The sequence below is a fragment of the Cavia porcellus genome, unplaced genomic scaffold (genome assembly GCF_034190915.1).
Source record: "Cavia porcellus strain 051 isolate PalLab524CR breed Dunkin Hartley unplaced genomic scaffold, mCavPor4.1 scaffold_29, whole genome shotgun sequence".
In the NCBI taxonomy this organism is placed as follows: Eukaryota; Metazoa; Chordata; class Mammalia; order Rodentia; family Caviidae; genus Cavia; species Cavia porcellus.
Genome location: NW_026947512.1, coordinates 45,061,884 through 45,083,236, shown reverse-complemented (window position 1 = coordinate 45,083,236; position 21,353 = coordinate 45,061,884). Strand labels below are relative to the sequence as shown.

General features: G+C 37.4%; 1 protein-coding gene across 7 annotated transcripts in view; it reads left to right on the top strand.

Annotated features, from left to right (window-relative positions):
* The window catches only part of Nsd3 (nuclear receptor binding SET domain protein 3), a 132,166-nt gene that overhangs the window by 68,085 nt on the left and 42,728 nt on the right, over window positions 1–21,353 (top strand). For 5 of the 7 annotated variants that reach the window (XM_003462876.4, XM_013144694.2, XM_005000417.3 and 2 more), the window contains exons 10-12: window positions 2,794–2,924; window positions 3,437–3,565; window positions 4,715–4,841. In XM_003462876.4, coding sequence (XP_003462924.1) covers window positions 2,794–2,924; window positions 3,437–3,565; window positions 4,715–4,841 — 387 coding nt within the window. Of the gene's footprint in view, window positions 1–761; window positions 2,427–2,793; window positions 2,925–3,436; window positions 3,566–4,714; window positions 4,842–21,353 lie in introns of those variants that run through there. The other 2 variants (XM_013144693.2, XM_005000418.4) reach the window with 2 other exon arrangements.

Sequence of the window (21,353 nt, the reverse complement as noted above, 5' to 3'; positions counted from 1 at the left end):
GAAATTGCAATATTCCCGTGTTTGTGTGTGTGTGCGTGCGACTCTTTGAGTTGATCTTACTCTGTACCTTCATGTGAAAAGTCTTGTTTTGGTTAATTGGAGAACACCACGTAGACTTGATACTGTTTCCAACTTTTCTCCATAAAATTCCGGGATTTCACTGACTTATAAACTAGGGATGTGACGAATCCACTTTTTTTGGTATTCGACTGAATACCGAATAGTAGCTATTAATACTAGTCAAACATGGACTATGACAAATCAGAAAAGACAACCCAATTGAAAAAAATTTTTGCCACATTTATTTTTCAGTGCTGTAAAACCTTTTTGTAAATTAAAATGATTCATAGCATATTTATGGCCACTATTAAATGACTTTATGTGAATCTATTTGAGATACGCACAAAGTTTAAGAAACCTTAAACTTGCTTCTGTATTTCCTGTGTGCAATTTGACTACAGTACAAACTCCATAGCATGATTCATGCATTTTTTTTTGGTGAGCTCAAAACTGTATTTAATACCTGTAGTTTACTCTGGGCAAATTGCATTATTTAAAAATAAATAAATAAATAAATATATAAAACACCAGCCTCTCTGCATTCTCGGGGAGAAGTCTGCAGCGATGGTCTCCGTGGAGATCCTCAGCAGAACTGAACAGCCTCTCGGAGGGAACACTGCTTGGCGGAGCTCCAAGAAAAGACATCGCGATCGCTGCGAGATTAGGAGGCCTGATTGCGTTGTGTTTCCACCATTCCACAGGGTCGGCGGACCGGGGAGTGCAGGGCTCTGTCAGATTCAGTGACAGCTCCGTCTCCGCAGCGATTGAGGAAACTGTGGACTGAGATTCCTGTACAATTTCATCCCAGAAACTCCAGACTTGTAGTCTCCATGCAAGATTTCTTTGTCGGCGGCTTGATAAACAGTTACATTGTTTTCGATTTCGATTTTGCCAATCATCATTATTGGCATTCTCCTGCCTGGTTTCTTCAAGACTGAACAATTGCTTTAACATTCAAATGATTTTTTTTTTCTTTTTTTTCCTTTTTCTTTTCTTTTTTTCTTTTTTTCTTTTTTCTTTTTTTGGTCTGAGCTGGATCAGCTTAAATCGTGAATCCAGCCTAAAAACCACCATTTAACTTACACTGATCAATCCAACATGGACTATTTTTAGGGTTTTTTGTTTTTTGTTTTTAAATAAAGCATCATTAATGCACATCTGCAGGGTTTTGCCAAACAGCCCAAACTGTATACATTGCAATCATTAAAAGCTCTTATTTTTTTTAATATTAGTGCCGTTATCATGGAGAACAGCATGACAGCTGTCTTCAGCAGTCTGTCATTTTTCTATCATTTTCAGAAACTCATCGAAAATGGCGGTACCTGTGTTTCCCTTCGAAAGCCTCTCAGTACAGCACTCCTATTCCTCTGTTAAAACTCCTTGTTAATCCAGTGATCTTTTAGGCCAAGGAAATATTTTGTGGTGGTGTTCTGGGTCCATACACCAGCAATGAAGGAGATAGATTTGTGTACTTGTATTTTTAAATCAGCGTTAACTTGGGCAGGCACCCTCATTCATAGCTGTCAGGAAGCATTCAGTGGAAAACTTGTAGATGGGATGTGATAACAAGGTTCCAGTAATCTGAGTAGTCTCCCGAGGCCCACGTCCTCCACCACAGAACATGGCTATGTACCAAGTGCTGCTCCCACTCAGCCTGTTGCGGATCTTCGTGGCCTCAGGAGACTTGTTTCTCTGTGGTCTCTTCTGGACTGCACACTTCCACCATAGCTTGCTGGGCTGATCTAGATGTCTGTCTGTTGTATGGAAATTTTGGGGGAAAATCCAAAACACAAACTGTGGGTGGAAATATTAACCATCTCCTTGGTTCCTTGGTATTCACCGTGCCTGATCTGCACATTTCATCGTGGCTGTTTCTGTATAGCCTATACCGCATTAGCCCAAGAGATTGTTGCTTTGTAACTTTTTGCACTATTGTTTTGGCTGGATTTGTATTACACAGAGTTTTAAAAAAAATTCCACACTATTCTCTGCCTTTTTTTTTTTTTTTCATGTTTACTCCTTCCCGCATAAACTCCACATAGAGGCCTGTCATCCAGCTCTTCGTGACTTGGCTGCATTGAATGCTGTCCATTCACTACCCTCGGCAGTGTTCCTGCTAACGGCATGACACATGTAGATGTGCTGCAGCACTTGTTAATGGTCACAATAAATGCCACTTCACCAAGGAAGTCTCAGATGAACAATTGTGAACATCCAAAATTTATTTGGGGGGCAGTAATCAACCGAATTGCAAAATTCAGGGGAAAATGGCACTATCCGTGTACGAATCGAATACAAATCAAAGATTTGTCACATCCCTAATAAAAACAAGATGGAGATGTTTCTGCGACCATATTTGTAAGCTACACAGTGTGTTGGGTTTTGTGTCTCCCCTCCAAATTGAATGGTTCTTCGAAGTGCTCCAAATCAACCAGCTATTTTGCAGTCTTGAGAGAATTGATTTTTAGGTTGGAACTTGGGCTCTGCTGACTGAAAATGGCACTAGGGCAGGTGAACTGAATTAAATGTTTTACTAGAGCGGCTGTAAATTAAATCACTACCAGGAAGGTCAGAAGCTTACAGAGTTTTGACTATGGCCTCAGTGTTACAAAGAAAAGCTGTGGTTTTTTTCACACTAAAGATGAGTTTGGGGGAAAATATTCTCCCACACACAAAAAATTAAAACAGTCTCTAAGTACTATTTTAGGATTAATTTCAGTGTGTTATATTAAGGTGCCAGCGAGATTTCAGATTCCTGTAAGCCTCTAAAGAAAAGGAGTCGAGCCTCCACTGATGTAGAAATGACTAGTTCAGCCTACAGAGATGCATCCGACTCCGATTCTAGAGGACTGAGTGATCTGCAGGTAAGTATGTTCAAGGGTCTGGGTAGAATGCCATCTTTTGCTTTGCAAAGAAGCGTAATGCTTCTTCTGCCTGACTGATGTGAGGAAATCAGGGAATTTTAAAAATACTCTTTGTGGGGAGGAGGTCACTGGTTATTTTGTAATTTATAAGTGTTTTGTTTCATGTTTTGAGACAGGGTCTAGCTCTGTAGTTCAGGCTGGCTTTGAATTCACTATGCATCCCAGGTGACCTCAAACTCAGGGCGATCCTCCTCCCTCAGCCTCCCAAATTCTGGGATTACAGGTGTGAATCACCATATCCGGCAATTATGTCTTAATTTTGCTGATCTTTTACATAGCGGAAACACTTTGTTTGTTGGTTGTTGCAAAATGATAAAGATACAAGTTTTATGGATTTTAAAAGGAAACAAAGGATAATCTGCTTGAGCAAGTCTTATCAGAATTTTCTTTGCATCTAACTTCTACAGAAGTTTTGTTTTGTCTTTCTTAAAAATGTGCTGTTCTTTATACAGGTAGGCTTTGGAAAACAAGTAGATAGCCCATCAGCTGCTGCAGATGCAGATGTTTCTGACGTGCAGTCCATGGATTCGAGTTTGTCCAGAAGAGGCATTGGAATGAGTAGGAAGGACACTGTGTGTCAGGTAGGCAGGTGACTCATGCTCTTGACTGAAAACAGGTGTGACCATAGTCTGCCAGTACTGCACTTCACTGCTTGTTGAAGACGGCAGTGTTTTCCTAATTTACACTGTTATTTTATTTTATTTATTTATCTATTCATTTATTCACTTATTTTCAGTACCAGGGATTGAACTCAGGACCTCATGCTTGCCAGGCAGGCGCTTATGCTGCTGAGCTAAACCCCCAGCCCTACACTGTTATTTAAAGCTACAGATCTGGAAGCTCTTCGCAACTCATTGTTCCCCTGACTTTAAATGCTTATTCAGATGTAAATGCAAGTCATCATTGTGATATTAATTGGGAGTAAAGAGCAGATGACCCATTTCAAAAACTTTTTTTTTTTTTTGTATTGGTAATCAAACTTGGGAACTTGAGCCTGCCAGGCAGGCACTATGCACTGAGCTATTTGAAAACATTTTCTTTGCCATACATGGTGGTGCACAGCTATGATTCCAGCACTCAGGAGGCTGAGGAAGGAGGATCCCTGCCAGCTTCAGGCCAGCCTGGGCTACACAGTTCAAGGCCTGAACTGCTAGTGAGACCCTATGAAGATAGTGGTTTTTCTTACATTTAAATTCATGTTAACTTTTTAAATGTATTTTTACCCTTTTGGAAAATTACTACTTTGTTACATGAAAAAAGATTGTGTTTATTTTTTTCCTGGTACTGGAAATCAAATTCATCACCTTACATTGTGTCACTGAGCTATATCCCTGGCATGAAAAAAGATTAAAGTATGTAGATCCCAAAGGAGGAATCATAAAACTCTAGTATGACATACATATATACATACCTTGATTTATTTATTTTTGTGGTACTGGGAATTGAACCTCGGCCCTCATACATGCTAGGCAACCACTGTCCTGAAGTATGACTATAAATTTTATGTTATGTGGGGTACAGAAGTAGGTGTCATGGCTGTCTGTATCAGTGGTTTTCCATATAAAGGCCAAGGACCAGCATCTTCAGAATACTTATTAGAAATGTAAATTTTTGAAACTCTCTAGACCTACTGAATCAGGATCTCTAGACCATGGTGTCTTATTTCATAAGCCCTGCGGGTGACTGGGGCCTGCTGAACTTGAGAACCACTGCCTTTTGCTATATTCCAGATCTGCGAAAGCTCTGGGGACTCTCTGGTTCCTTGTGAGGGAGAGTGCTACAGATACTTTCACCTGGAGTGCCTGGGATGGACGTCAGTCCCTGATGGGAAGTTCACGTGCATGGAGTGTAAAACTGGTAAGTGTGTGTGCAAAGCTGATAAGAAGGCATGTGCGATGGCAACATCTCCCGTGACTCTTAATGTCTGTGTCACCTTTAACTCTCTTCTCCCCTTCCATGGATGTCTCAACAAATTAAGACACCATTCACAGATTAAGCTTTCTAAAATCAAGAGAGCATCTTTGTCACAACAGGTCTCAAACATCAAGATCAATTTGTGTTTTATCCAAAGACTGACACAAGGTATGTGACACAAAGAATGAACACAAGATGTAAGTTATCTTTCTGATAGGTTTAAGCATTTTTGTGCTCAAGAAATTGGTTTAAAATCCTTTGACTCTGATATAAACCATAACCATGGTGATTATATTTTTAGTGGAAAGTTGGGACTATTGAAAAAGACGTTAACTTAGGATTCATTATTTCTTTTCTTTTTTTTTAATTTAAGTAGAAAAAAAACAGAAAAAGGGTACAAGTATTGTATTGTACAAGGGTACAATACAAAATTTTAAAAATAAACAGTAAGAAATCACTAGTTAATAGATTACATATTCTCATCTTAGAAATAGTTGTTCAAGTTACAAAATTGAAGCATATAAAGTGAACTTTCAAACAGTGAGAGTGCAAACAGTTTTGTTCAATGATCCAAAAAAAATCAGTAATATGGTTATTCATCTTATACACCTAAACATATATGCAGTTATAACTTTTAGAGCATTTTCTTTTCTTTTCTTTTCTTTTCTTTTCTTTTCTTTTCTTTTCTTTTGTACAATGGCAATTACACATTTTGGATTTTATTACTCCCACAGTTCTTACTACTTTTTTTGAAGAGAGTAAAACCAGATGCGACGTATCAGAACAGTCTGTCAAGTCAAAAAGATGGACATAATAGATAATGTAAAAACAAAATACAAGGTGATCAACAGTGGTTACCATACTGCCTCTTGCTATTTTAAGAAGAATTGCCAGTTATAATAAAATTGAACAAAACAGTAAAGAATAAATTCAAAGCATTGGAGACATTACAGGACTTTAAAAGAAGATAATAGTCAACCGGAATGGGCATGATAATGATTCTTACTGTCTTCACAGTTTTGCCTATACTTTCGGACTTGGTACTATCAAGCAAAGCAGAATAGGGGAAAATCAGTCAAAAGATGGTGAGGGCTGCTATTTTTTATTTATTTTTCCCTTAATTAAAAAGATGAAAAAAGTAAATTAAAAAAGGGATTGAGATAAAAGAGGGCATAACAACAGAACAGGGCAGGTCAAAACATAACCATTTAAGCAAAATAGTGTTTCACCACAAGATATCCTGACATAAAAATAGTTATCATAGTGTCTCTTTCCTTGAAATCTTTGAGTGTAACTTCGTATACTGTAGCACCAAACATGTCAAGACACTATAAAACCATTCAAGAGAATGACATTATTACAGGGTATTTAGAACCAATTAACAGAAAATGAACAATGGTTTCTGTATAATCTCCTTGTATATAAAAGTTTTCACTTATATTATCATATATAATAAAATCCAATGAGATACACAACCTTTTAAGACCGATGGAGACAGAAGCATACAAGTTTGATGGGACTTCAAAACAAGATGATACTAAATCAGCACTAGCTATTATGATGTCTTGTTTTCTCCAAAATAGCTGTTCCTACCATCTGATCTTCTCTGCCTCATTTCTGTTGAGCTCTTTTTCTGTCGTTTGTTGTCAGTTTGTTTTCTTCATTTTGCTTTCTGCTCCATTCATTGTGGCCTCTCTACCACTATTTCTGGAATCTTGGTATTTTCCTTTTTTAGAATAACCTGCAGTATTCTCTGTAGAGTTGAATTGGTGGTTGCAAATTCCCCTAGTTCCTCTTTATCTTGGAAGCACTTTGTTTTTCCATCGATTTCTAGGGACAGTTGTTCAGGTTATATCAATCTTGGCTGGAGGTTATTATCTTTCAAAGCGTAAATTATTCCCCCCCACTGTTTTTGTGATTTGATGGTTTGTGCCAAGAAGTCTGCTGTAATTCTGATGAGTGTTCCCTTGTAAGTGATCTGTTTCTTGTCTCTGATGGCTTTTAATATTCTGTTCTTATATTGGATTTCTACAATTTTGATTATTATATGCCTGGGTGTAGCTCTGTTTTGGTTGTAGGTGGCTGGGGTCCTGTATGCCTCATACATCTGAGTATCTTTACCATTTGCTAAATTAGGGAAATTCTCTTGGATTGTTTATTTCTGTAAATAGCTTTTGTAGTCCATTTGTTTGTGTCCCTAGTTGTTCTTTTATGTTCTTAATTCTTAAGTTATAGATCCTCTTATCATCTTCTAGCCTTTGTATTGTTGCTGTTTGGTTTTTTGTTATTTTTAAGAAGTTTTTAATTTCATGCTCCCATATTATAAATCTGCCCTCCAGTTCAGATAATCTATCCTTAGTTTCTTTCAAGCTGTTATGCCAGTTTTCGATAGAGTTTTTAGTTTCTTGGTGATCTCTTTGAACCTGCTTCACGTATTCTATGTTTTCTCTATTTTCTCCCTCAAACAATTCTCCCCTTTTTTCATTCCACCATCTGTTTTTTCTTGGGCGGTGCTTAGCATTTCTCTAACTATTCATCTTATATCTTGCTTCAGGTCGTTAATAACTTCATTCCTGAACTTGTCTAGAGATAGTGCTTTATGTCTATTGGTGCCGTGTCTGATATTGCTCGTTTCTCAGGCTTGGGGGCGGAGGACCCTTTCTTGTTGCCATATTTTTTGTTCCTTTGTTCCTTTGTTCTTTTGTTCCTTTGTTCTCCCTCTTCCCATATTTTTTGTTCCTTTTGTACAAGCGTATACAGGAGGCCCAGTTTCTTTCTTTGTTGGTTACAGTTTGTTTGAAATGTGCGGGCTAGGTATTCCCGCCCACTGCCATGTACCAGAGAGACACAGAACTGGGCAGCCTATGCTGGGTCCGCTCCTCCAGGTCAACCTACTGAAGGCTTCACTGCTAGGGTGCACCTCCAGGCGCTGGGACCTGGTTTGGGCTAGCCTATTGGGTCTTAGTCAGTGGCGTCACACAGGCCAGGCACTCCCCACCAATCCCACTTGAGAGGGGAATATGTGACTGAAGTCACTGCAGCATCCTGTTCCAGGTAGTCTGCCCGGCCCCAGTATGTCCTTTGCCTCCTACTCTAATGGAAGAGTCCCAGATCCATTCATCACCGCAGGTCAATGCAGGGCTCCCGGCCAGTTCTGCTCTCAACTCCATTCACCGCTTCCCACTCTCAGAGCTTTCACGCCTTTCTCCTTACCGTGCCGATTGGGATGCAGCAGTGGCTGCAGGAAATTCAAATCGCAGCTTCCAGTGGCGCTTCCAGTGGCGTGGGGTCCAGCTTCTGCGCTGAGACCTTATCTGTTCCTGTTATATCACCGGGATTGCGTTTCCAGTTGGTTTCCCTTAGTTTAGTTCATTCCTGGGTTGGCAAAGTATATCTCCCCTTGCTTAAGATTTCTCGCCCAGCACCATTCCTGGATTTTAAGTGGGGTTTCTCAGAGAGCCTCTGAAGCTGCTGCTATCTGTCTACCATGTTCATTATTTCTTATTCCACTATACATACTACCATCTATCAGAGTAACAGAGAAAGACGTGTGCTTGTTTAAATTTCCTGTCTAAAGAGTTAAACTTACGGAAAGCAAGAAATGGTTCAGTCTGAAACAACATGGCAAATAAAAATCAATTGGAGATCGCATGGTAGTACTTCTAAGAACCGTATTTGTGGTTTTGTTGTTTCTGTTGTTGTTGGGGGGAGAGGTTGTCTTAGCTATAAGTAAGAGTCAGTTGTATTTCAAGTATGTATTATACATTGACCCTATATTTTTCTGTTATTTTTCTACTGTTTTTTTTCCCTCTTATTTGGAATCTTACAATGTCTTTTCTCTTTTTTCATTGCAGTATACACCACCTAAAGCCTTTAGACAAAAAGTTGAGGTTTTGTTTTTTTTTTGTTATGTTTTTATTCAACACATTCTAAATGGCAAGTGCTCCGATACTAAGCACTTCATCCTGCTGTCTCATTCGATACTTGTAACATGAGTGAGGTACTATTGTTATTTTGTAGAAAAGAGAAAACAAAGATGAGTTTATTACCTTGTTTAATGTTACATAGGTCCCATATAATGAAGCTGTTAGTTACACCCAGTTTGTTCGATGCCAGAGTTTTTGCTTTTATTCATTGCTTTCTGCCCTGGCTACATAGGGTGGACATTGTATATAATATATCCTAGAAAGTACAATGTATTTTTCCTATATAAAACATTTAATTCCTCACATTTAGGTGTGTTTTGCTACTTAGTAGCTTTAGAGTCAAATTAGCTGCACATTGTTTTATTTGGCTTCCAGAATATTTTCTTTTTAAACAGATTTTGGGCCCATATTCTTGGTTCCACACATTCTCTGCACTCCCTTCTTCTGAAACCCTGTTATGCAGTCACTTTCATAACCATCCTGGTTCCGTTAAGTATACAGATCATGATTTGAACTGTTGATAGAAAGGACTATGTGGGGGTGTTTCATTTTTGTTTTTCGTACCAAGGATCGAACTCAGATCTCCTTCTTGCCTGGCAGGTGCTCATGCTGCTGAGCTAAGTCCCCAGCCCAGTAGGAAAGACTCTGTGTCTTTTTTATTTTTTTATTTTTTGAGTCAGGGTTTCACTTTGTTATGCACATTGGCCTTGAACTCAATACCTAGTGCAAGTTGACCTTAAACTCCTTCCTCAGCTTCCTAAATGCTGGGATTGTGAGCATGCACTACCACACTTGACTAAGATTGTATATTTTAGCATTAAAATACTCTTAGGGCTTCTGTCCTAAGTCTAGCATGGCAGTTTTCTATAACATTAAATATAGAATTAACATATTATCAAGTGAAAGCAGTTTGGCTCTGTACCCAAAAGACTTGAAAGCAGAGACTTTAGTGTATACGTATATACCCATGTTCAGTGCAGCAGCTTTCATGTAGTCAGAAATTAGAAACAGCCCATTGCAGCCTATGTCCAGATACCCCCACAAGGCCTCATGTGCTCATAGGTGGAAGTTATCTGAGCTGGCTGGCTCTAGGGTGTGTGATTCTGGAGTTAGGGGTTGTGTTACTAAATAATCCACTGATTAAAGATGGGACCATTCAAAAGACTGGTAGCCTGGATGGGATAAAGGAGAGAGGTAGGCGGGTTGCTCGCTGCATGTTGACTTCTGCATGTCCTGCCATGGACTGTTTCTCCTCTGTGATGCCCCTCTGTCACGCTGCCCTGCCTTGGAGCCAGCCAACTGCAGAAAAAAATCTCTACAAACTGTGAACCAAAAGAAACCTTTCCTTCTTTACCTTGGGGATGTTAGGTATTTTGTCTCAGCAAGGAGAAAATAGCAAAGACAAACCCAAATATTTGTCAGTGGACAAATGGATCTACTCTGTGTCTGTCTGTTTTATTCCCCGCTTTGGTACTGAGGATCAAACTTACAACCTTGCACTTGTCAGGCAGGTGCTTGTTCTGCCAAGCTATATCTCCACCTCTGTCAGTCTGTCTTTTTGCTATAGTTTCAGAGACTGAACCAAGGGATTGAACTAGCTGTGTGCCCTACCACTGAGCTACATTCCCAGTCCAGCCTACATTAAAATACTTTTAAGCCTTAAAAAGAAATGAAATTCTGGCACATGCTGCAACGTAAATGAATCTCTGAGGATATTGTATTAGATAATTTTTAGTTTTTCAAAGATATTTTGCTGCGTGAAATAAAGGGAGACAGAAAAGAACAAATATTATATGAATATATTTTTTATGAGGTGCCTAGAATAGTCAAATTCTAAAGATAGAGCAGTACAGCAGGTTGGGAGGGAGAAATGGGAAATTGTTGAGTAGGTACAGAGTTTTTGTGTGCGATGTGAGAGGATTCTGGAGACAGTGATAAGAATCACAATGTGAATGTAGTTTTAAAAATTCTTTACTAGTGCCTATTTGCAGTCATTTTGAAGAATGGTTACATGTACACACCATAGTTTGTTACTTTTTAATATCTTCCCCTTCCCTTGGCCGGCTCCTCCAATTCCTCTATTGCCCATTTTGCATTCTGGTTAATATTATTAACATTAGCTCATATGATGGCATATAATGTTTACATTAATTGAGGTTATTAAGTTCCTGTGCATGGCAAATTTTTATTTATTTCCCCTTCCCTTCCTCCTTACTATTTGCACTTTTTCCCTTGGACCACTTTTCTGTTGCAAGAGATCTGTCTCCTGTCCCCTTCTGTCCATCCTTTATCATTCCCTTTGTACTTTGCCTCACTTAAATGAGAGATATCATGTGATATTTAAGCTTTGTGTCTGGTTTATTTCACTCAGTGTATTTTCCAGGTGCATCCATTTTCCTATAAATGCTTCAAACCTGTCATTCTTTATAACAGAGGAGTATTCCACCCTATATAGAAATCATGTTTTTTAATCTAATCATCTGTTGATGGGTTTCCAGGTGTTTCCAGGATTTAGCTATTGTGAGTGTTCTGCTGCAAACATTGATATGCGTGTATTGCTGTCTTAAGCTCTTTGAAGAAGATACCTAGCAGAGTAATCAGTAGGTCATATGGAATTTCTAATTTCAGTTCTTTGGGAAACCTTACTGATTTCCTTAATGGTTGTTCTAGTTCACATTCCCACCAGCAATAAAAAAGAATTTCTTTTTTCACCACACCCTTGCCAGCATTTGTTAGTGTTTGATTTCTTAATGATTGCCCTTCTTTCTGGAGTTAGATGGAATCTTAGCATTGTTCTAATTTGCTTTTCTCTAATGACCAGAGATGTTGAGTATTTTTTCACATATTTATTGACCATTTGTGTTTCTTCCTTCGTGAAATGTCTGTTCATTTTTATTTATTTCTCAACTGGATCTTTAATTTTAGGTGGTTAAGGTTTTTTTTTTTTCCCTCTTTGTATATTCTAAATATTAGTCCTCTGTCTAAGGAGCAGCTGGCAAAAATGTTATTCTGTTCTATAGATTGTGTCTTTACTGATTGATTGATTTGATGTACAGGGGCTTTTAATCTGATAATTTTATTTGTTGATTGTTGCTGTTATTTCTTGTACAGTTGAATTTCTGTTTAGAAAATTCTTTCCTACACCTATGTCTTTAAGTGTTTTACATATTTTATCTTCCAGTAGGTTGAATATTTCTGTTTTAATGGTTAGATCTTAGATCTGTTTTGGTTTTGGTTTTTTTTTTTTTTTTTTTTTTTATCAGTACCAGGGATCGAACTCACGACTCCACAAGCGCTTATGCTGCTGAGCTAAATCCCCAGCCCCATCTGTTTTGGTTTTAATTAATATATGTTGAGAAATAAGGATCCAGTTTCAGTCTTCTGCGTGCCAGATAACCAGTTTTCTTAGCTTCACTTTTTGTACAGGCTGTCAGTCCTCTAGCACGTTTTTGGCCCTTTGTCGAAGATCAAACAGCTAAATGTATCTAGGGGAGTTTCTTTATCCTCAGTTCTGTTGCACTAACACCCATATCAGTTTTATTCTGATATCCTGCTGTTTTTATCATGGTTGCTTTATAGTACAGTTTGGACTCTGGTATTGCTATATCTCTTGCTTTTCTCTTGTTGCCCCAAATTACTTTTACTATTTTGGATCTCTTCTGGCACTATATGAATTTTAGAATTATTGTTTCTAGATCTGTAAAGTATGCTGTTAGTATTTTGACTGGGACTGCATTGAATATGTAAAATAGTTTTGGGATTGTGGCTATTTTGACAATACTGATTTTACCAATCCAGGAGCAAGGGAGATCTTCCTTTTTTTTGTCTTTTTCATTTTTAACTTTAACTTTTTATTGGTACCAGAGATCGAACTCACGACCGCCTGCTTGCAAGGCAGGTGCTTATGCCACTGAGCTAAATCCCCAGCCCCACAAGAGAGATCTTTCCTTCCTACCTTTCCTCCTTCCTTCCTTCCTACCTTTCCTCCTTCCTTCCTTCCTTTCTTTTTTTGTCTTTTTGAGACAGGGTTTTGCTATGCAGTTCAGGCTGGCCTTGAACTCACCATGTAACCCAGGCCAGCCTTGCTACTATCCCACCATCTTTCCATTTTCTGATGTCCTCTTCAATCTCTTCAGAGTACTGTCACTTTATAGAGCTCTTTGACTTCCTTGGTTAGTTCCTAGGTATTTCATTTTTCTCGAAGCTACTGTGAATGATTTTATTCTCATAATTTCCTTCTCACCCTGTTGATACACACAAATGCTAATGGTTTTTTGTGTTGATCTTATATTGTAGCAATTTTAGATTTGGGACACAGGAAACATGAGTGGCACTGAGGAGAAGTGGAGGGAAGTAAAGTTCATTAAGCCTGCTGGCTCAGGGGAGGTTAGCAGTCCAAACTTTGAGCCCTGAGTCTGGGCTAGGAGAGGAGTTATCCAGAGCTTATGGAGGGAAAAGGCTGGGAAGAAAGGCAGTTACTTAAAGGTGACAGGTTTACAACAGCACACATCTGAATGTCTTCTGCAGGCTAGGATGTGAGATAACGAGGCTGTGAAGCTGCTTGATGTTATTACACCAAAAGGCAGCTAATGTGGGAAGAGGAGAAGGGGGACACAGCAAGAGACAGAAACTGCTGTAATCTTGTCATTAAAAGATACAGCAAAGAAAGAACACAGCATTATTTGATGGGCAGTACTTGGGTTTAGCACTTGCAGGGTAGTGGGGGCTGGGTGATTTATTTTTCTCTCAGTATCCTGCTAAATTGTTGAAGTTTCTTATTAATTATAAGACTTTTGGTGAAGTTCTTTGGATTTTCTATGTAGAGTATCGTCTGCAGATAATGATAATTTGAGTTCTTTCTTTCTTATATGTATCTATTTTTTCTTTGTCTTACCTAATTGCTGTGGCTGATGTTTCAAGTACTGTGTTGAGTAGAAGAGGTGATAGTGGACATCCTTGTCTTGTTTCTGATTTTAGGAAGAATGCTTTTAAGTTTTCTCCATTTAGCTGTTAGTTTGTCATATATAGCTTTCATTATATTCAGGTTTTATCCTTCTATAGCTGCTTTGTTCAGGGTTTTTCATGAAAGGGTGTTAAATTTTGTTGAAAGTCTTTTCTGTACTTCTTGAAATTATACATAATTTTTGACCTTGCCTCTGTTTAAATGATGTTTTTTTATTTACTCATCTTTGCGTCTCTGGGGTGAAACCTAGAAACTTGATCATGGTGTATATCCTTTTTGATAATGCAACTTAAACCTATAAAATGTTCAATAGGAACACAGATTATTCCAGTGCCACACTGTGTATGTGATTGCCAGTAGCCTCTTTGCTAGAATCTTGAGTGCTCAGACTCCAGTACTGTGGTACCTCTGTTCATGAACTGAATTCTTTCCACGACTCTGGTCACAAACTGAATTGGATAAGCACCAAATCAGATTTCCCCATAACGTCAATACTGAACCTAAGCATTGAGTTTAGTTTTTTGTTCTGAGACAGGGTTTCACTATGCATTTCAGGCTGGCCTTGAACTTTCCTGCCTCAGCCTCCAGAGTCCTGAGATTACAGATGTGCACCACCATGCCTGGCTTGAATTAGATTTGGTTTAACACCATTTTGGGGAAGATCAAAAATGTACTTTAATACTGTTGAACTGAAAACTTAACATAGCTAATACATTAAATAATATGTTGTATGTATTTTACAATTATTAAAAATACAAGGCTGTTTTTGATTCTCTTATTATGACATAAAAACTAGTTTGATACCAGTTTGTTGTATCTATACCATATTGGGAGTTAGAACTTAGGTTTTTTAACAATTAAAACCATTTAGATAGTTTTCTTTATCCAAAGATAAATACTTCACTTATAAAAGGGTATTATAGGATACATGACTAATAAGTTCTTAAAATTTTACCTAGTCTGTTTAATTATTTATTTATTATTATTGTTGTTATTATTCCGTTGTGTTTTATGAGACAGGATCTCACTGTGTTGTTCAGGCTGACCTTGAACTTGAGCAGTCCTCCTGCCTCAGCCTTCCAGGTGCTGGGATTATAGACATATGCCAGCATACCTGGCTTTAGTTTTACCTGTTTGATTACTAATTACTTTTTAGACTACCACCTTCTATTTAAGAGAAACATGATTTTTGAAAAGGAAACATTTTTATTTACCTTTTTAAACAAAAGGTATAATAGTGACTACAAGAGTTCTGTACACATAATTTTACTATTCTCAACTAAAATCAATTCATAATAATATTCCTATGTTAGAGCTCTAATATAAGTCTAAAGAGGTTTGATTTTTGGGCTATATAAATACAGAAATTGTACTGATCATAACAGTTTTTCTTTTATTACACTTATTTTGATCTCATATATGAAGGCCTGTTTCATTTATATTAGAGCTTAAAGTCAGACTCCTTCATTTGTCTTTCTTTGCTTGTGCTGGATGGAATGCAGGGCCTTATGCATGCTGCACAAGTGCTTTATCATTGAGCCTCATTCGAGAAGTTGCTTTAAGAGGCTACTATCTTCAGAGGCTAGTATGGTGGTACACGCTTGCAATCCCAGCACTCAGGAGGCTTAGGCAAAAAGATTGTCATGAGCTTCAGGTCAGCCTGGGCGACATAAGGAGTTAGTTTAAGGCTAGCCTAAACTACATAGTAAGACCTTGTCTCAAAAATACAAAAACAAAGTAAAAGAAAAATATATTACCATCTTAACTACATACATGTTAAAAATTTAAAGTTACCTGTGTCCAATAGGAAAACAAAGTCTATTGATCTTTATTTCTACAACAAAGACAGTTTTAAAAAGAAGCAAGCATCACAATTGTAAGTATTCATTTTAATGAATTCATATAATTCAGCCAATTTGTAAACATTAGGTACTTCCAAAATCAAAGAACAATGTTGAAATTCATCTGATTTGTTGCAAAACAAAAATAAACAACAAAACTGTCCCTAGTAATTTTCATTTTTCATTCATTATAAGAAAGATGAGCAATAGTTTTAGGCACATCCCAAAAGATGGTATCTAAATGCCCAGTAAACACTTAAAAGCTTCTATAATTTGGAGTTCTTTATTTACAACTAAGCATTTTTAAAAATAACTTTTTTGTTTATGTTCCTTGTTCATTTGTGTTTCATGGTGTTCTTATCACTTATTAGTATTTTATTTCTAATTAGACAAGTATGCATATTGTTTTAAAAATGTAATGAGTAACAGTTATAGCTGATGTTTCACTTTAATGATTGCTATCCTCCACTCCTTGGTGCTTGGTGGAGGAAAGTGATGTTGAGCACACACTATTATTATCAGTTTGGTGTATGGCTCTCTAAATCTGTGTCGTCTATTTGTCTGCCTGGAACATTTTTGTGTATATATGCAATAAAAATGTATCATATTGGTTCCAGCTGTGCTTGGAGAACTATGGAGTTCTAAGCAAGCAAGCAGGCGCCTGCTTTCCCCAGAGCCCAGCTTGTTTGGGATCCTCGCACTGTGTGGGTGCAGAGGAACAGCTAGGTGGGTCTGTGGTGCCTGCATCTGCGTCCCTGTGTGCTTGCAGGACTGTGGAGTTCTAAGCAAGCAGGCGAGCGCCACTGGTTCCAGAGGCCTGGCGGCCTGGGGGAACTGGGTGCCAGAGTCCCAGGAGCTGCAAGCATAGATGTGGATTTCCAACAGACCCAGAGGAAGCTTTCGAATAACACTTGAAACATAGAAATATAGGAAAATGACAAAACGAACGACCAAATTACAATCTCAAACCTCCAGTCCATCCCAAGAAACCTTAGGAGCGATGTATATAGAAGAAAATATATGCCATACACCTCAAATATCGGACATAATAGCAACTCCGAGAAGCTTTAAAGGAATTCAAACTAGAAATAATCTCCCAGGTAAAAGAAGAAATGATAAAAGAAATGAAAGACATGCTGAACATATCAAAAGAAACACAGTTTAAAAATTGAAAGACAAAACAAAAAGATAGAATCCCTAGATGAGCAATATAAGAAACAAGCAGAATACATAAAGCAGATGCACAGATATATACAGGAAATCAAAAATTCCACTGAAAGCTGTAAAAACCACTCAATGAAAGTGAAGATAGAATTTCAGACCTTGAAGACAAGATTGCAGCTAGTGAACAAGAAAGGAAAGATCTTTTAAAAATAATCAGGAAATAAGAATTCAACAACTGCAAGATGACCCAAAGAAAAACAATATAGGATTGATAGGCATTAATGAAAAAGAACAGGACAACATAAAGGACGTCAAAAGGATATTTAGAGAAGTGACAGCTGAAAATTTCCCAAGCATGAGATCAGAAACTGACATCAGGTTCAGTGAAGCATACAGAACTCCAAATAGTCATGACCAAAATAAAACTACACCGAGACATATAATAATCACCATCCCAGAAATCCAACACAAGAATAGATTATTAAAAGCTGTCAGAGAGAAAAGACAGATCACTTATAAAGGAAAACCTATCAGAATCATAGCAGACTTCTCAGCACAGACAATAAAGTCAAGAAGAGCATAGAGTGAAATATTCCAGATCCTAAAGGAAAATGATTTCCAACCTAGACTGATGTACCCTGAAAAACTGTCCTTCACAATCAATGGAGAAATAAGATACTTCCATGACAAAGAACAGCTGAAGAACTTCATGATCAACAAGCCAACCCTGCCAAGAATATTGACAGACAGTTTAGATACACTTAGGAAAAAACCACTAAGCAAAGCAGATAATTAAACAACAGAAAGTTAAAGATGCAACAGCAGAAAGATAACATGTCAACAATAAACCAGTATATAACAGTTATAACCATTAATGTAAATGGTCTCAATGCAGCAATTAAAATAAACAGACTGGCAGAATGGATCAAGAAACAAAATCTAACCATATGTTATCTATAAGAAACCCATCTAACCCAGAAGGATTCTCATAGACTGAAAGTCAAAGGATGGAAAACAATATCTCACGCAACAGGAACCCAAAAAAAAGCAAGAGTAGCCATTCTGTTTGCAGACAATGTGAACTTTAAACCAATAATGATCAGAAGAGACAAAGTCACTACATACTCGTTAGGGGAAAACTTCAAGAGGAAGAGATAACTACCTTAAATATATATGCACCAAATTCCAGAGCACTCAGTTATATAAAACAAGTATTAACAGAAATGAAAAATCAAATTATCAGTAACACAATGCTAACAGGAGACATTAACACACCATTGACACCTAGGGACAGATCAACCAGACAGAAAATCAGCAAAGAAATAACAGAACTGAATCACACATGTGAACAAATGGACTTGATAGACATATACAGAGTGTTCCATCCAACAACATCAAAATACACATTCTTCTCAGCAGTACATGGGTCATTCTCTAAAATAGACCATATATTAGCTCACAGAACATATTTAAATAAATGTAAGAGTTGAAATTATCCCCTGCATGTTATCAGATCACAGCGCTTTGAAATTAGAAATTAATGATAAAAGATACTGCAAAAATCCCAAAAACACATGAAAACTGAATAACACACTCTTGAGTAATCAGTGGGTCACAGGGGAAATTAAAGAAGAAGTTAAACAATACGCACAAGAAAATAAAAATACAGATAACAACTTACCGGAATCTGTGGGATGCAATGAAAGCTGTTCTCAGAGGAAAATTTATTGCACTGAGTTCCCACATCAGGAAAACAGAACGAATACAAATAAATAACCTGATGCTATACGTCAAACAGCTAGAAAAAGAAGAGCAAGTCAAGCCCAAAGCCAAAAGAAGAGAGGAAATTATGAAAATCAGAGCAGAAATCAATGCAATAGAGACTAAGAAAATAATCCAAAGAATCAATGAATCAAAGAGTTGGTTCTTTGAAATAGTAAATAAAATTGATAAGCCCCTAGCCAACCTTATTTTACAAAGGGAAGAAAAAGCTCAAATTCATGCAATAAGAAATGAAAAAGGCAAAGTCACTACAGACTATAGAAATACAGAAGATCATCAACAACTATTTCGAAAACCTCTACTTTCAAAGGTTTGATAACACAGAAGAAATAGACAGATTCCTAGAAACATATAAAGTACCAAAGCTACGTCAAGAGGATGTAAAACTGCTGAATTAACCCAATTTCTATCAATGAAATTGAAAATATAGTTAAAGCCGTACCTACAAAGAAGAGCCCAGGCCCAGATGGACTCACTGCAGAATTCTACAAGAAATACAAAGAAGACCTAATGCCGACACTCCTCAAACTATTCAATGAAATTGAAAGGGAAGCAATCCTTCCTAAGTCATTCCTGGAAGTAAATATTACTCTCATACTAAATCCTGAGAAAGACTCAACTAAAAAAGAGAACTATAGACCAATCTCCCTAATGAACACAGATGCAAAAATCCTCAAAAAAATATTGGCAAATAGGATACAGCAAATCATCAAGAAGATTATACACCATGACCAAGTGGGATTCATCCCAGGCATGCAGGAATGGTTCAACATCAATAAATGTAATCTACCATATCCATAAAGCCAAATAAAGAATTACACGATCATTTCTATAGATGTAGGAAAAGCTTTCGATAAGGTCCAACATTCATTCATGATAAGAAAATTGGAATAGATGGTCTTTACCTCAATATAATAAAGGCCATCTATGACAAACCAACAGCCAGCATCATACTAAATGGCCAAAAATTGAAGGCCTTTACTTTAAAATCAGCCACAAGACAAGGATGTCCTTTATCACCACTCCTATTTAATATAGTACTGGAAGTACTAGCCAAAGCAATTAGGCAAGAGAGAGAAATAAAAGGGGTAAAGATAGGAAAAGAAGAAGTTAAATTATCATTGTTTGCAGATGACATGATAGTCTACATAGAAGATCCCCTAAACTCCATTGAAAGACTCTTAGATAAATAAATTCAGTAATGTAGCTGGATACAAAATCAATACTCAAAAATCAATAGCATTCCTATACACTAACAATAAAATCACAGAGAGAGAAATAAGAGAAGCCACACCCTTCACACTAGCAACCAAAAAATGAAATATTTAGGAATTACTCTTATGAAAGAAGTGAAAGACCTGTACAGGTAAAATTATAATACACTTAAAAAAGAAATTGAAGATGATCTCAGAAAATGGAAAGATATCCCTTGCTCATGGATAGAAGAATAAATATTGTGAAAATGGTCATTTTCCCAAAACTGTTATACAGATTCAATGCAATCCCAATAAAATACCATCAAAACACCTCATAGATGTAGAGAAATCACTCCTAAAATTCATTTGGAGTGAGAAGAGACCTAGAATAGCAAAGACAATTCTAAGCAACAAAGGCAAGGCAGGAGGCATCACAATCCCTGACTTGAAATTATACTACAAAGCAACAGTAGTAAAATCAACATGGTACTGGAATCAAAACAGAGCCAAAAGATCAATGGAATAGATTAGAAGATACAACCCCAACTACAAACACACTCAACCACCTTATCTTTGATAAACGAGCCAAACAGGTTCACTGGAAGAATGACAGTCTCTAATAAATGGTGTTGGGAAAACTGGCTCTTCATTTGCCAAAAACTAAACTAGACCTATGCCTATCACCATGTACTAAATTAAAATATAAACGGGTCAAAGATCTGAATATTAAAACAAACATTAAATCTATTGGAAGACAAATTGGGTAGAAACCTTGAAGACATAGGGGTAGGTAGAGAATTCGTGAACAGCAATCAAACTGCACGGGAAATACTTCGCAGAATCAATAACTGGGATCACCTCTTTTAAAAAGTTTCTGCATGTCAAAAGAAATCTCCAGCATAGTGAAAAGAAAACCCACAAACTGGGAAAAAAATCTTAGTGAACTCTCCCTCCGACAAAGGACTTCTGTCTAAAACATATAAAGAATTTTTCAAAAATCAGACCCCCAAAATTCAAAGATCCAATCCAAAAATGAGCATCTGAGATGAATACACACTTCTCAGGTGAAGAAATACAAATGGCAAATAAATACATGAAGAAATGTTCATCATCATTACTCATTAGAGAAATGCAAATTAAAACCACACTGAGATTCCATCTCACTCTGGAAAGAATGGCCACGATCAAGAAAACCACCAACAAATGCTGGAGAGGCTGTGGGGGGAAAAGGAATTCTCCTGCACTGTTGGTGGGAGTGTAGACTGGTATAACTGTTGTAGAGGTCTGTCTGGAGATTTCTCAAAAAGCTGGGATTGGAAGTCCCATTTGTTCCAGCTATTCCACTTCTAGGCATGTTCCCAGAAGAACTGAAGGCATCATACCACAGTGATATATGTGCACCTATGTTTATGGCAGCACAATTTGTAATCGCCAGATCTTGTAAACAACCCAGGTGTCCATCAACTGAGGAATGGATAAAAAAGTGTGGTATTTGTATACAATGGAGTACTACTCAGCTAAAAGAAGGATCACACTGAGATATTTATACATAAATGGATGCAACTTGAGACTATACTCATAAG